Genomic DNA, 16988 nt, shown 5'->3' on the forward strand with positions numbered 1-16988 from the left:
GAGGGATTATGGGTTACGTGTAGTTTTTATAGTAGAGTAGGAGGTTATTGCATAACCTGTACGTTATGCAATAAATTATATATTGGTGAGACAGGTAGACGACTACGTGACCGATTCCTCGAACACCTTCGCGATGTTGAGAAGAATGACAAGAATGCATCTAAGCCAGTCGCTCGCCATTTTAATCTGCCTAACCACTCCAAAAAACACATGGCTATCTGCGGCCTTTCCTTACATCTAGGTACGACGGAAAGCTGCAAGAATCTGGAACAAAAATTCATCTTTCAAATCGGCACCCGATAATTGCGTAATAGAAATTAATAATAATAATAAATTAAAAAAAAAAAACTTTCTCGAGCATAGCAACGAAGTTTCAAGCCGACGTCATCTTCATTTGGTTAGTGTTTTGTATAATATCTTTCCATTGCCGTCATGCTCATCTTCTTGAGTGGGGTTTATGTTAAATTTAATCACTGGCTGTTTCCTCACAGGTCCGCACTGTTCAAGCGGACGAGAATGAAAATACAATTATGACCTATTTTCACGAAAGTAAAGGAAAAGAACTTCAAAAACATGCATTCATTTTGAACTCAAGTTCTTAGGGTAACAAAAACATTTGACAAAAACAGCCCCATTAAGTTTACGCAACGGTTCGTCCTCAAGTTTTCCAAACTTTCAGCCACTACTCGATCAGCTACCTTTTCCAGAACTTTTCCACCTTCCCTCTCACTTCTCTTGAACGTTTCATGCTGATTCGGAAATAAATGTACCATTCTTTTGCCGGCCCGGAATTTTATTCCCCGGCGTTTTTGTCGCCCTGTTATTTTCACTAATGCTTGAAAAATATTTATGAAAGTCAAGTAGACTTCTGCACGACTGATAGAACAACTAGAATATCAGTCGAGCAGTAGTCTAGTTGACTTTCATAAATATTTTTTAATCAATTTTGACTGATCACGATCTTCTCTGATCCAACGCTGTGCAAGACATATCGTCCACAGTTTTCGCAAAGAGTTTTAAACCTCAACTTTACTATTACAGTCGCGTTAGTTACCTGCGCAATAACATTCCGCAGAAACAATTAGCGCGAATTTCTTTAAGTGCGATCAAGGGGACACATCAATAGATCCTCCAAAGGAGGCCCTTAAAACGTTGTAATCTTTTCACATCTAAGTTTCAAGTTGATAGCAAATTTCTAAACATCCATTTAAGATTCAAAGAGAGACATGATTTTTACTTTATTATTAAGTTTACCATTGCAAATGCTTGGAGATCCACTCCAATTTCCATTAGTCTGACAAGTCCTTTCAGATGATCCCTTGAGAACGAAGCCGGGATCACAGCTAAAAGCTACAGTATTGGGAAACACTGTGAGGTCACCAGACGATGAACCGTTCATTGGATCAGGTAAAGGACCACAGTCTACAGCTATAAATTCAATCAGGACGATAACTATCAGAGTGTATGGTCAAAAGATGCATTTACGTGAACTTGAAGAAACAAAACAGCAGCATCACACATAGGGATGAAAAAACCAAACTAGCCTTGAATTGTATTCACCTTGGCAAAATGTTTGACTTCCACTCCACGAACCATTGGCCTGACAACCTCTGGTATCGGATCCCACGAGAATGAAACCATCGTCACAACCAAACACAACCGTGTTCGGAAAAGTTGTTAGATTACCAGAAGAGGAACCATTTGTTGGGACGGATAGAGGACCACAATCGCGTGCTGAATAGGAAATTACAAGAAAGTTGGCCATACAATACGAATACCATTATGGGCTGCCAGTTTCGTTTCGTCGGGAGCTCGAGGGTAGAGCACATTTGTATGCGGCCGAGAAGAGATGGGAGTTTCTTTTTTTCTCATTCTTAAATATAGTTACAAACACATAAAGCTAACAAACCACTCCATGTCCAACTGGGTTTCCCAACGGAGAGAGTCATAGCCAACCTGAATTATTTGGAAACAGTGTCAAATTACCTGAAGAGGAGCAGTTTGTTGGAGCATATAAAGAGCCATATTCCACAATAGACCAATTTCGATATATTAAAATTCAGCCCTAAAAAAAACATCATCTCAAGGCTCTGGGGGACAAATATAAGGATATGTATGAGTTTATTCCCCAGAGCCTCGAGATGATGTTTTTTTTTTGTTTAGGGCTGAATTTTAATATATCGAAAGCGACCTATTATAAAGGTAAGTAAGACCAGCCCGTACATACCTTTTCTACCAATAAAAATTTGAAAAGCCCTTTTATCATAGGAGCGATTACCTTTGCACGTTGTCTGAAAACCACTCCAAGAACCGTTTGCTTCACAGCGCCTTTCGATTGACCCGTGTAGAATAAATCCTTCGTCACAACGAAGAGAAACTTTGTTTGGAAACCTTGTTTCATTTCCCATGATAGAGCCGTTGTAAGGAACAGCAAGTTGTCCACAATCCATCGCTGGAAAAAAAGCGAAAGGGATTATTTAAATGACGTACGAGGGGTCTTCTGTCACGCATGGTCGAATCTTGGTGAACATTTCTTCGATTGATTGCATAGCCAGATTTGTTGAAGTCTTGAAATTATCACTGCAGTTATGAGCACTACTTTAGAGGCTGTGAGGCCAAAGTCTAAAACTTTGAGGCTTGAGGGGGATTACAACCAATAAACTTTGCGTCAAACGTGCAGTGCTCTACCAAGCTAGCCAGGCTCTAGCTATCAAGCTAACTGGGAGATGGTCACTTGGTGAGCTAACGATAAACCCGTAGAGGATCGAGTCTGGAGTGATCATCACAGTTAAACACATGATTTTCATATATTCTGTATTTCGTACAGCTAAATTTGTTACAAGAGATAGAGTGCCAATGATCCCACAGGCAACAGAAAAGTGTGGTGATATGATAATAATGATTAAGCCAGGAAATGGTGGCTCGAGCTATAACTTGTTTACCATCACAAAAGGTTGACGTATTGCTCCACGTTCCATCGGTCTGGCATCGTATCTGGGAAGAGCCTCGAAGAATGAATCCCTTCTCGCAACTTAGCTGCATGACATTTGGATACATTGTTTTTTCACCAGAAATGCTACCATTCTTTAAAGGCCTGGGCTGACCACAATCAACAGCTACAAAAGGACGGTCAAAAGTAAAGAATGGGAACACAAAAGATATTTATACGCAACCCCAAAAACATGGCCAAACTATCGGAGAAGCTTGATTCAACTTGTTGTATCTTTATTCGTTCCAACATCATTGTGCCATGGTGGCGATATGCTAGTAAATCGGCCAGCCTGGGTTAATAGCCACTGTCTCAGCAATTAATTATTGTAGGGTTTTGGCTTTGTTTGGTAATTTGATTTTCCTCAGAAAGTAACACTTTGAAAGCAAGAGCATGAGAAATCGATAACAATGAACAATGACGGCATAGCGTCATGACTAAAGGGCTGTCCGTCCGTCCGTCTGTCTGGCTGTCAATGCAACCAAGAAGTATACTTTAATTAACAACTACTAGGCCAGTCAAGGAAGGGGATAATAAGTAATTTGATAGATTATGCTGCGGAAACAATAATGTTCTGAAGCAAATTGAAGTGAAGAACTGGCATTGTCAATACAAGCCCCTTTTCAGAAAAATACAAGTACCTCATCGGCGACGTTGTATAGTTGCTATATAAAATTAGAGCATTTGTTTTGCTAGTTTCCTATTTGTGCATGATTCATGGAAGCAAAGGCAAAGTCATTAACCAATGGACTCCTTTCTGAAAATATGATGTCATGGCCATGGAAAATCCCCCCCCCCCCCCCCCCAGAAAAATAATATGCAAAGTGCAGAGGATTTTATTGTAAATCTGAGGGGGTGGTGGGAATAAGAAGAATGCTCCACCCAAGTTGTGGATGGTAGCGTTCTTCCCTTCGCTTCTTCATTAATGAGCTTATTATACAAAGCTTTTTAGTAATAATAATAGTAGCAATATAGTTTAGCACAAGCTTAAGCCCTTGAAACGCTTAACTCTGGTTCATAGCTGGGTTTTTTTCTTTATTTCTATGTAATCCGTGCATTTTCCCCTGCGTGCAAGCTTCGATTAGGCTTTTGTTCTTTACGCTTTCACTTTGCCACTAAAATGCTCCATTTTAATTCTCCTTCTTCCCCAATAAAATGCTTGGTCTTCCCCCAAAAATCTACTAAAATGCTCACTTGATGCTCATACATAGGTGTCAACATTGACACAAATGAAGGCTCAAATTCACAAAAACCTATATGTACAACACAAATGTAGTATCATAAGTTAACAATATATGATATGTGATATTTAAGTGACGGAAAGTTAGTCTTTGTTGTTGTATTGCAACATGGGTGATGTTTCAATTTAATCTTCTAAGGATTGTTCTTGTCGGTTGAGTAGTAAAACTTTCATTTTTTCTGAAAAAAAAAAATGGGGGCAAAATGCCACCAAAATGCTCGAATAATGCTTAACGCTTTCCCCTCACTAAAATGCTCGAAAAAAATATGCCAGCATAATGTTCAAAAGCCTAGCGTCGATCTCATTTTTGGCCATATTTGGACATAGAATTGGTGTCCTAAAATCACCAGCTTTGTTCCCTGGAAATAATTTTACGGGGATAAAGGTTATACGAGAAAAATTATACATAAAATTTTAGAAGTTCTAGGTAAGTCTTGACTTAGGAGAGAACCTTAAAAAAATGGTGATAGTGAAACACTTTTTCAACTGAAAAAGAGGTGATGAAATCAATTGAAAACAGGTAGATAAAAGTGTAAAGTTGATTACAACATGCAGTTATTGAGTAAATATTAGTCTCCTTCCTAGTTAAACAAGACTCAAAGGATATTGCTTTTGTTGACAACCGCCTTGTTTGGAAAACTGCTTGATCACATAACCAGTTTTCTGGCAAATGTGTTTAGCAGTGCAGATAGCGATGGAAATAGTAATCAGTGTTAGTGCACCTCGACATTTGGTCCTAGTGCCACTCCATGTTCCATTTGCTTGACATTCTCTGATCCACGAGCCGTTCAAGATAAAGCCTTCATCGCAGCTAAATCGAGCGAGGTTTGGAAATGTTGTTTTTTCACCGATCATTGTACCATTTTGGGGAGCAAATAACCCGCCGCAATCAACAGCTTAAAGAAAAAATTATACATCAGTTTTAATGATTTAAAACCAATTGCTGTAATGAAATGGGAATCAGTAAAGATTCATGAAATTGAATTCTCATGTAGATCATTAAAAATCTACCAACACTCGATTGGCGCAACCAGTAAACACAGAGTACACCCTCTCCTTCGCCAATTTTCGTGCAAAAAGCTTGTCAATTTTAATATCTAAGGTCACCTATCATATTGTTTTACCTTCACAAAAAGTTTCGGAACCATTCCATGTCCCGTTCGGTTGGCACGTTCTTACGTACGAACCAAGCAAAAAGAATCCAAGATCGCAACCAAAATGGACCCTGTTGGGGTATACCGTCAGATTACCAAATAACGAACCATTCAGCGGAGTCGACAGAGGACCACAATCTATGGCTGTAATAGAATAATAATAATTTCGGTTATACATTTAAGACAGATAGGTGTTTTCAAAGGAACTTAATCATTATGGATTTCTTAGTCTCAAAGATCGTGCTAAACGCACAAACAATTTTACTCTTTCCTAAAGGTTTATAGGTGTTACTTTCTTAGAAATTACCTTCACAGAAAGTGTTGTTCCCACTCCATACGCCACTGGCTTGACACTCCCTTAATTCGGAACCCATTAAAATAAATCCTTCATCGCACTGAAAAGATATTTTGTTTGGGTACGTATATTGATTCCCAATGACAGAACCATTGAAAGGAGCAGAAAGTGGGCCACAATTCCTAGCTGAAAGGAATAAGATATAAGTAATGGAAGGCGCAATGTTCAAAACAGTATCCACTGCTTTTTGCCTCGTTAGTTCCTACCCGAACGAAAATGTTGGTTCGGAAGTGGTTGCGTACGTCTTAAATAAACGCTCAGCGCGGTCTTTGTCTTAATTAAGAATACCGTGTAAAGTTGTTTTCTATCGACCGATAACAGATAAAGTTTCGTTGATAGAAAATGATTGGTCGAGGATAGTCAGACAGTCTCACACAAAAAGAGTACGTTGAAATAATCAGTAATACCTCATTGAGACCGATTTCCAAGAATAGGAAAGTCCCTCTAACGATCAGTGCACGATGGTGTTAAAACTTAAATCCTCTCTTAATCGTATCAGTTCGTTTATGTAACATTTAGATTAACCGACAAAAAAGCATTCTGCGAGAGATACCGTATACTCGAAGGCAACAGGAATCTAGATAAATACAATAATAATGATGGTAACCATGAAGACACCAATTCACACATGGAAGAACCGTGATGATATCTGAACCATGATATATGGAGCGTGTTACGATCTCAGATCACCGCAGTTACGAACGTTACTTGATCAGTGACGAAAGGAAATCCGGAAAAATTCAAGCCTGGACGAGACTGCTTTACAAATTGAGCCTGAAAACCAACTACGAGTTGATAATTTTGCGAGTTCGTAATAAACCCGAAGATGATGTGAGTTTGAAGAGACTTTATGAAAGACATTAAATTAATATATTTGAAATGTAGAAAGAAGCATGTTAAGATCTTAGATCATCGCAGTTTGAAACTTAAGTCACGTTCTTAGCTGCGCCGCAGAATTAGCAAGGGCATTCAAAGCAACAGCTCGTTTAACGCGGTTACCCCGGCCTCCATTTACAATAACAATAACAATAACAATAACATAAAAATAACAATAACAATAACAATAACAATAACAATAACAATAATAACACCGGAACATCTGCAAAGAGGTAAATGTAAACATAGAAGAGAAATGGTATGAGCATGAACCCCATACCGTCACAGAAACAGAAAGACTACATCACAATCTTGTGGGATATACCAATACAGACAAACCGTGAGATAAAGGCCAACAGACCAGACATTGTAATAAAAGACAAACCGGAGAAAAGCTTCCTACTCATTGATATGTCCATCCCCACTGAAAAGAACACGTTAGTTTAAGTTTATGAAAAGCTGTCAAAATATACGGAAGACCTCGATATCGAGATTGACCGAATGTTGGGGATGAAGACCACAACGATTCCAGTAGTGATTGGAGCACTGAGATCAATAAAGAAGAGCTTGAAGAAATACATCAAACAAATCTCGGGTAACATCAAAATTTTTGAACTACAGAAGATTACACTTCTAGGAACATCACGCATCCTAAGAAAGGCACTCTCCATCAAGTAGACTTCTATCTCATTTTAGCCCTAGGCCCAAGGAATGGGATCGGCTATTATGTTGTAATATGGCATAAAGTTAAAGGAGATAGCATAATAATAATAATAATAATAATAATAATAATAATAATAATATTATTATTATTATTATTATAATCATTATTATTATTATTATTATTATTATTATTTTTATTATTATTATTTAATATTCTTTGGACTCAACACCTGCCAATCACAGAATTGCGAGTTATCGACAGAGAAGCTAGAAAGATCATCTGTGAAAACGGTGGGCAGCATCCCTTAAGCTCGACGGCGATAATGTAATTTGGCAAGAGAGAAAGGAGGGCGTGGCTTGCGCTCGGTTGAGCGCGAATACAAGTTGACCAAGATCAAGGCGGCAATGAAGCTATGTCAGAACATGGATCCCTCTATGATAACGGTGCAACAGTTCGAAGAGAGGGTGGTAGACAAGGGACACACTTCGCTGATGAAGGAAGCGCATAAGTTTGCTAAGGAAATGGGTACGAGCCTGTCTCTGGAGTACCCTCAACTATCGTGTCGGTATGTGAGCGATCCTGAGACGGAGATTAAAGGGCCAAAGGTGAAAGAACACCTCAAGAAGGCAGATATGGAGAAGCTGAAAGAGAAGATCAAAGAGGAGATGAAGTGGCATGGACGGTTCTTACAGGCTAGGTGGCAGGACAGTGAGTTAAATCTTAATCATGCTTTGCGTGGTTGCGTGATTGGACCTGTGCTCCTACCCCTACTATAGCTGGGGTAATGGAATTGTACGAGCAGCTTACGCCCACTAAGGTGTACACAGTCCACAAAACAGGTGCAGTACAGGGTGACATCACGTGTAGACTGTGTGGGAAAGTTCCTGAAACTCTTGTGCATGTGCTAGCATGGTGCTCTGCTCTGGCCCAGTCTAAATATCTAGAAACGCAGCACTGAAAGTTCTTTTGACTAGGGATCTGAGGCTAAATGATTCAGTCCCTCCCTGGTACTCGTGTGCAGTATCCAAACCAGTCTATGAGTCATCTGAGGCATTAGCGTTTTGGAATGTTCCTGTTTATGCGGAGCACACCATTGTCAAGGCTAACAGAGTGGACGCTCGGTTTGTGGACCACAAGAATACGAAGGTGTGGGCTGTGGAGATGTCCTGTCCGTGGATGGAGCATCGGGAAAAGAAGTCCGAGGAGAAGACGGTCAAGTACGTGCCACTGCGATTTGAGCTAAAGAAACAGTACCCTGGTTATGACGTTGAACAATGTAACATCATCATTGACGAGCTGGGGGGATGGTCAAGGGATGTAGACCTGACAATGAGGAAGCTCTTTCGCAGTAGGGGCTATGACGCTTTGAGAAGGATGCAGAAGGCTACCATCTAGAGTTCTCTCAACATTGTGAGAACTTTCAAGGCTACCGCGAATTGCCTTTCCCCGTAGAAATAGTATAGGAGCTCAATATAGTTTTAGTATTGGAGAGTTTTAGATTGTCCGCAAGATTTTTTATATTTTATCGCTAATTTACTTATTTAGTTATTTATTTATTTATTCACTTTTTAACTCAGTAGTTTTATTTTTATAGTTCCCTCAGATCGCATAGGTTACACTGCGCGCCCTATGTGGTTCTATTTAGTAATAATAATAATAATAATAATAATAATAATAATAATAATAATAATAATAATAATAATAATTTAGAGGACATAAAGTCATGCACCGGTATCTCAGTAACCTTTTGAGTTAGGCAGTTTCTGTTCTAAGCTATATTGCGAATATGATAAAAACCTATTTTTCTAAAGTTGCTCCTATGTTCCTGGCTGATGGCGAGGGAATTCTCCTTGATATCCGTAATGATAGTGCCATGTACGTGCGGGCGGTGGCAATGATGTGCACTAAGCACAATATTTTTTGCTTTTCCCTGTTCAATTTTAATTTGTTGCTCAGCATCTAGGCATCAATATCTCTGGCACAGGCCTCTATTTGAGAGACGGCAGCTGCAGTTCCATTTGGGGTGGCTTTGAATGAAACGTATCGTATCGTCAGCATAGAAGTGGTGGAGTAGGCCATGACTTCGGATAATGTCACCAAGTGGAGCTGTATATAGCCAATACAGGAGAGATCCCAATACTGACCCTTGCGGAACACCGGCCCGCCCGTAGATTTTATGATGTTGACCTTGCATTGTCTACTTGAACAAACAGTTTGCGATCTTTAATATCTTAAATATGATACTCTGCTGCTGATCGATTGCGCATGAAATGTCATTTTGTACCTGGAAAAGTGCTCTCTCACTGCTATTACTGATTTCAAAGGTTCCTCAAGTCCGTTACTCACAAGATAATCGACTAGTTGAAAGGCAACAGCTTTCTCGATGACTTTTGACAGAAACTTCAGATTTGAGATTGGTATAAAGTTTAGGATATTGATTGAGTGTAGGTCTCCAAATTGCTTCCTTGCAATTGAGGTGTTGCGGTACGTTTGCAGTTTCTAGTGACGTGTTAATGATTTTTACCAACACAGGCAGAACAATGTCGAAGCAGCCTTTCATCAAAGTGAAGGGGAAAGGATCAAGGTCGCAGTTTTTCAGACCGGGGAAGTGCATAACCTTGACTATCTCAACAGAACTCACATCACGGAACTATGAAAGTTCTGCTTGACTGCAAGGAGCTTCAGGCAGTGGATTTAAAGCTAGGGCGGATTCAGTATGCAGTGCAATGCGTATCTTGAAATTTTTTTTTTTTTCAGAAAAGAAAAGGTGACAATTCTCGGTCTTTCAGTGAAGCAATCGGTCCACAGTATTAAAGAGGACTCTCTGGTTAGACGTCACTTATCATCTGATTCACAATTGCAAATTGGTTCACGTAGAGTTCCCTGTCAATGGAGAGTCGTGTTGCACGTACTGACGCTCAAGTCTCCCGCGTTTCTTTTTCTTGGCATAAATTATAGTCATTGTACCAAGCTGCATTCGGCCTGAGAGTGATAAGTGATATGGGGTTTGTTCGGCGCCCAACCATGGCAGCCATGCACGCTTATGTTAGCTCTGTCTCTACGTTTAGTCCTACTACGTTCTGGCGTATACTGCCGCCTCTATAGCCGGTCAGCAAGACCAGAAAGCTCACTGCAATCGTTACAACTTAATGCTCTCTACGATGTGAACCACGGCCTCACCGTGTACGAATTGCTGAATCAGGAATTCATAAAACGAGGCGAGCGACCACCAAGTGCTGTAAACTTGGCTATCCTAGGTTTTCACCCGCCGTTCGACATCATGGTCTTTAAGGATATCAGCATTAATCCTGGCCATAAAATTGCTGCTGGTGATGAACTACAGCCGCCGCTTCCTACGCGTGAGGGTCTTCGAGTTTCTAAAACAAACCAGCCATGTTTGACAAGCAATTTGCATAACCGCGATAACCCTATTTGCCCTATTCAATACTCAAGACATCAACTACTCGCCTTGCGGCATTAGCCCCCATTTCCTTGAAAGGATAAGTGCTTTTTCAGCTAGCTCAAACCGCAAGGGATCTTTCGATACAAAGGAAAAAGAGTAGGGAAAAAGCCATCGAAGAATATTAGTTTATTTTCTAGTGCTACAGAAATCACTAGCAGCGATCTGCATACCGTATCTATGACAACATGTACAGCATGCCCTGGGAACTCCACTCTTCAGGACAATAACCATCGCTCGTATAGTGATGCTAGCATTCCACCTGTCTCTTGTGTAATACCCGCTCGCTTGCTCAAAAGTTCGACAAACTTGCGTGTGTTTGCTGAGTGAATTATGCGGATATTGTGTGCATAACAGAGGTTTGGCTTCATGAAAACATCCCTGACTCCGCCGTCCAACTCAAGGATTATGTGTTGTTCCGCAAGGACCGCCCATCCCATACTGGTGGAGTAGCCGCATATGTCCGATACACTTTCCCTTGCTCTAGACTTTCCCTCCTCGAGCTGAATGATTCTGTCTCTGAGACCCTGTGGATCCGTCTTAGACCTCGGCGACTGCCCAGGTCAATCTCAATGATCCTACTGGCTGTCATATACTACCCCCTTCGGGCAACCGGCAACGACTACAAAGTCCTTTACAGTCACGTGCAGAGCACAGTTGACCCTGAGATCTCACCCAGACTGTCTAGTTTGTGTGACAGGTGACTTCAATTCAACATGTACTCACACATCATCTTCAATTTTCCGCCAGAGATGCAGTTTGTCACAGATTATCAAGGTGTTTATCAGAGACACTGTTTTTTTACTAATAACCCCAAGTGTTGGTCACCTCCTTTCCAACTACCAAAAAACAGCACAAGTGACCACTTTACTGTCCTTATCCAGCCTGTTACGCTCGCTGTCAAGCCCGCTAAGCGGCTTGTGACATTTCACGATACCCGAGACAGCGCCATTTAAAGCTTTGGCCGCTGGATGACGGCCTTCTCGTGGGATCATTACTACTCTATTGTATCGTGTGTGGATAAGTGTAACTACATCTCCCAAGTACCATCAGCGGCGATTGACTACTTCCTAGCCTTGAGGTAAACCCGTGCGCAGATAAACCCTGGAAAACACCCAGGGTCAGGACTTTAATATCCAGGAGACAAAAACGCCCTCACCGCAGGCGCAACGAAGTCCAAATCGCTATCAAAATGTGCAAGCGTACCTATTACACTTCCAAAGTAAAGTGCCTCAAGGAGACCTGCGCAGATAAATGGTGGGAAAATGTGAAGAGTTTGCCATTGGTCATCTCTCGTGACCAATAGTACCATCAACTAATTGACGGAACAACCATCTCGTCTGCCCGGGACCTCTGCATGGGAAACATCAATCAGTTCTTTGTTGGTCTAACATCCTCATTTACCCCTCTTACGCCACATGATGTCAACAGCATCCCTGTGTACGAGATCCCAAACTGCCTTCTAATTATACCTAGGAAAGCGTACATGGCACTTAAGGCACCTGGCCCTGATGCAATTTCAAATATGATTTCGAAGTTGTTTGCCTTCGAGCTGGCACCGGTAGTGGCTGACTTGTACAATGCGTCGTTGCGCGAGGGGTTTCTACCATCTATAATCAAGCTAGCATCACTATATCCCATTCCTAAAGTGCGCCTTTCCCCCCCCCCCCCCCCCTCCACACTTCGGTTGAAAATGATATACGAATATACGACCCATTGCCTTAACATTCCAGGTAGCTAAGGTTATGGAGGGCTTTACACTCAGTCAAGTTTACGAGCCTGTCATGCGTGTGTTAGGTCCCTTGCAGTGGGCAGTGAGTGGAAAGTCAACTACGGACACTTTGGTGTATTTATTACACACACTGCATGGTAGCTTGGACCGAGGAAGCAGTGCGGGCTACTTTTTTTTTTGGGTGACATCAGAAAAGGATTCGATCTGATTGATCACAGCACCCTCCTTGGAAAGCTACATCGCTTCAACCTCCATCCCTGCATTGTTCGCTGGTTAGCTGCCTTACTCAATGTGTCCTCTTCCATCCTCCCTGGTGAAATCATGGCCTCTAAGCGCAAAGTTCATGGACGACCAAACCATCTAATAAGAGACCGTACCAAGGAACTTACCTCCTGTAATGAGCTTCTTAGTTAATGACGTTTACAGTTATGCTAATGAACACAAAATGATGTTAAATCCAACCAAATGCAAAAGTATTGTCGTTGACTGCCTTGACTATAGCAGTTGCACGCGGAGCCCCATTTTCATCGGAAATACGGTCGTTGAGCGTGTGCGCACGTTTAAGCTCCTCGGTGTCACTATCGCAGAAGACCTAAGATGGGACTCCCACTGTGACATTATAGTCAGGAAAGCTTACAAGCGACTATATGCCCTACGTCAGCTGAAGAAGTGTGGTGTCAGCGATCAAGATATCATCGTAGTTTATTGCTCAGTTGTAAGATCAGTACTGGACTACGGTTGCGTGGTTTTTAATAACATGTCCAAATACCTCTCACAATCGTTAGAGAGAGTTCAGAAACGAGCAATGAACATTATCTCCTTAGTTTAAGCTACGAGGCCGCGCTCATCAATGCAGATCTCGCCGCATAGATTTATGTAAACGGTACATGTCAAACTTGGACTTGGACCACCCGGTTAGGAAGCTACGTAGCACATTCTAGGACCCTGTCTGTCCAACATGATTATTGCAAGAGGTCGGGCACCAGAATACGCCCTCTTTGAACAAGAACAAATAGACTAAAGGACTTCGTGACTGTCAAATATTTATAAGTTATTCCTAACCTCCCTGTAATCCAGAGCTTGTTCTGCGAGAGGGTTAATAAATATTTATTATTATTATTATTATTATTATTATTGTCGTTGTTATTATTATTATTGTTATTGTTATTGTTATTGTTATTATTCATTAGAGCGGTTTTCGAATGAGTGTCGTAAAACCAAAACCAAAGTAATTACTTTGACCAATCAAAAAGGACGGAGACCATCCAGTAAACCAATCAAAACTCGAAGTAATTACACGTAGCCGTCACAAAGCGCGGGAAAATGTGCACGCGCGAGCCACAATTGGTTTTGGTTTCACTTCTGATTGGTTGAAAAAATGGCGCGAGAACTTTGAACCAATCACTGAGTGAAGTAATCATAAACCAAAGTAATTAACTAATTACTTTCGACACTCAATTGAAAACCGCTCTATTATTATTATTGTTATTATTATTATAATTATTATTATTGCGTCCTTTTACTGGTGCGTGATTAAGTAACAGCTCAGACAATCTACTCTCGTAGTTCTCAATGAGGGAGGAAATGTCTGAATCCGTGTCATTTACTATGAAGTTGTAAAAAACTGGTTCTTTTTTTCCTTTTGTGGGTGTGTGTTTTGTTTTGCTTCTGTTTTGTTTTCTGCTTTGTTGTAGAACACTTTATTAAGAACTTTACTGGGCTTGGGCTATTCTGATCTTATTCGATGTGAAGTATTCTTTCTGACGCCTTACATAGGTCACCAAGTACATCTGAGTAGTGAGCTAAGTAAATTTTAGGAATTGCAAACGTAATTTGCTCCAAAAAGTTAATTGAAAGATTCTTGCAATAGTTTATCTGTTATCCGTTATTCATGTACACGTATTCTATCTATTTAAAACTAGAAGAACTTACAGACACTAAGAAAGAACAACACTGATACCTTCACAAACCGTGTTGTTTCCGCTCCAGTTTCCGGTTGACAGGCATTGCCTTACTCTGGACCCTTTCAAGTTAAATCCATCGTTGCAGACAAATTTAACATTGTTGGGGAAGGTGGTCATATTACCAAATGTCGATCCATTGATGGGAACGTGCAGTAAGCCACAGTCCTTTGCTTTTAATTGAAAATTGGCATTTGAAATAAGAAAAAAAATAACGGAATCATTCTTCTTTTACTCGTGCCGCATCTAAACCAATAACCTGTATTAATGGGAAGAGAAAATATCTGGTAGTCCTTGACATGCCATGAAATGCTTGTTTAACTCTTCATTTCTTGAGCACTCTGTATAAAGAGTTAAGCTATGAAACGTGATATCAAATGATAGCAAAGGATACTTAGCCTAAGGACTGGTTCTCAGTAGCGATGAAAGCACATTGCTTGTTTTTATAATCGTGACGCTAAGGAAAACTGGTCTTAGATCAAAGTGTAATATACGAATAGGTTGAAAAATGATTGATTTCCCATGTTAGCTTCGTCTGCCACACATTTCTTGACATTCGAGCCTTTTGGGTATAAATCCCTCCTGAAGGCCAAATATTATTTAGTTTGGGAAAGTAGTCTGCGGTCCTATCAGGGAACCATTTAAATGAACGGCCAGTGGTCTACACGTTTCATTTTTGCGTGTGTTTGTGTGTGTGTTTGTTTTTTTTTTCTCCCAATTTGACAGATACGCAAAAGGGTGTAAAAGGTGCGCACCGACGGCCACAAGTTTATCAGTAACTCTAGTTGACTGTCACGTCCTACCCTCGTAAAACAAGGACCTGTACCTTTACCTTTACACGTTACAAAAAGTGAAATTGTTTAGAGCTAGACGTTTCCACAACTTCATTAGTTAATCTTAACTAATTGTTGGGATATCATATGGCCAACCATTGGCAAAGAAGAACCAGATGGAGCTAAGTTTTCATTATAACGGAAGATTGATACCTTTGCAAACCGTGTTATTTCCACTCCATCGTTTATCAGACTGACAATATCTCAGTGCCGATCCATGAAGAATGAAACCTTCGTCGCATGTAAAGATCACTTTGTTGGGATAAGTTGTGTGATTGCCAAATAGGCTGCCGTTTGATGGGGCTTGTAAAGGTCCACAGTCATTGGCTAAATGGGAAATGAAAGGCGCGCAAAAAGTAATGCGTATTTTGAGGAAAATTACAAATTAGCGAGAATATCGAATGCATTACAAAATAATTAGTTTGTTCGACAAATGTTTATTCAGCTTAGAGACAGGAATAGTAAAAAGGTACCACCTATGCACAATATCAATATTAAGAATTAATTAATGTAAAACATGGTATGAAATTGAGAGCCATCTTTCAATAGTTGCCAGACATTCGCAATTCTTTAACCTTTCTGCGCGAAAACTAAGACATTAGCCCCACCCATCCCTGTCACTTCTCCCATTTTCTCCTCTCTTCTTCTCCCTACTTTTCCTTCACAATATGTTGTGAAGGTGAGATATCAGGGAAACATTTACTATGGAGGAGCGGGAGGAAGTTTTGTGGTTGTGGATCACGGTACTCATCTACGTGATGCTTATGTATCTTAGGAAACGTTATGTGGATATAAAATCATATAAATAATAGCATAATAAAGCCCCTTTCCATTGTTTTCAAATACAACTTATGGTTTGGTGTGAAAATGGAGCTCCCTCCTTACACTGTATACGATTTATGGCTGACGATTTGACAGATCATTGATCAAATACCTTTACAACGAACGTCTTTGCCATGCCATCTTCCATTTGCTTGACACTTTCTGCTTGCAGATCCATGAAGTGTAAAACCCTCATCACAGTAAAATCTCGCGATGCTTGGAAAAGTCGTCATTTCGCCTATCATACTTCCGTTTAGAGGCGTTTGTAAAACACCGCAGTTAATAGCTGCAATTGTATCGGAATTAGAGAGGGAGTCAACTAAATACGGGAAAAAATAATGTCCGGGAGGGAAAGGGGGGGGGGGAATTGGGGGAGGTAAGAAGTTTGAAACTACAATATTTTAGACCAAGTTCTCATTGGATACCTTTGCAGCTTTATGGTAACTTACCGTTACACACAGTCTTCGTTCCATCCCATGTTCCATTGGCTTGGCATGTCCGAAGAGATGAACCATTTCGAATAAACCCTATGTCGCAGGCAAACTGTACACTATTTGGAAAAACCGTTTGATTACCCACCAAGGAACCGTTAGCGGGTGCGTCAATTGTCCCACAATCAACAGCTGCAAATTAAGTAAGGCAAAGAGCAATTCAATGCTTAAAGTTCAGTTAGATTCTAGTCTGGATGGTTATTGCCACATACCTTCACAAGATGTCGCATTTCCACTCCACTGTCTGTTAGGTTGGCACTGCCTTAAAGCAGACCCTCGAAGAATGAATCCCGCGTCGCAATTAAAACTGATTTGGTTGGGAAATGTGGTTAAATTCCCTGATAATGTGCCGTTCGCTGGAACTAGCAAAGGCCCACAATCTTTCGCTAAAGTAAGGAGTATTTTGGAAAA

General features: G+C 40.6%; 2 protein-coding genes across 2 annotated transcripts in view; one reads left to right on the forward strand and one right to left on the reverse strand.

Annotated features, from left to right (window-relative positions):
* The window catches only part of LOC138022404 (sushi, von Willebrand factor type A, EGF and pentraxin domain-containing protein 1-like), a 113319-nt gene that overhangs the window by 42121 nt on the left and 54210 nt on the right, over window positions 1–16988 (reverse strand). Inside the window, exons 50-61 of the mRNA XM_068869534.1 lie at window positions 16790–16963; window positions 16536–16709; window positions 16199–16372; window positions 15418–15591; window positions 14431–14604; window positions 5691–5864; window positions 5354–5527; window positions 4952–5125; window positions 2943–3116; window positions 2279–2452; window positions 1561–1734; window positions 1255–1428 (exon numbers count right to left, since the gene is read on the reverse strand). Of these exons, the coding sequence (XP_068725635.1) occupies window positions 1255–1428; window positions 1561–1734; window positions 2279–2452; window positions 2943–3116; window positions 4952–5125; window positions 5354–5527; window positions 5691–5864; window positions 14431–14604; window positions 15418–15591; window positions 16199–16372; window positions 16536–16709; window positions 16790–16963 (2088 nt within the window). The remainder of the gene's footprint in view (window positions 1–1254; window positions 1429–1560; window positions 1735–2278; window positions 2453–2942; window positions 3117–4951; window positions 5126–5353; window positions 5528–5690; window positions 5865–14430; window positions 14605–15417; window positions 15592–16198; window positions 16373–16535; window positions 16710–16789; window positions 16964–16988) is intronic.
* The window catches only part of LOC138022415 (uncharacterized), a 50728-nt gene continuing 46552 nt past the window's right edge, over window positions 12813–16988 (forward strand). Inside the window, exons 1-2 of the mRNA XM_068869544.1 lie at window positions 12813–13081; window positions 14460–14465. Of these exons, the coding sequence (XP_068725645.1) occupies window positions 12868–13081; window positions 14460–14465 (220 nt within the window). The 5' untranslated portion in view covers window positions 12813–12867. The remainder of the gene's footprint in view (window positions 13082–14459; window positions 14466–16988) is intronic.

This window comes from Montipora capricornis, chromosome 2 (assembly GCF_036669925.1).
Source record: "Montipora capricornis isolate CH-2021 chromosome 2, ASM3666992v2, whole genome shotgun sequence".
In the NCBI taxonomy this organism is placed as follows: domain Eukaryota; kingdom Metazoa; phylum Cnidaria; class Anthozoa; order Scleractinia; family Acroporidae; genus Montipora; species Montipora capricornis.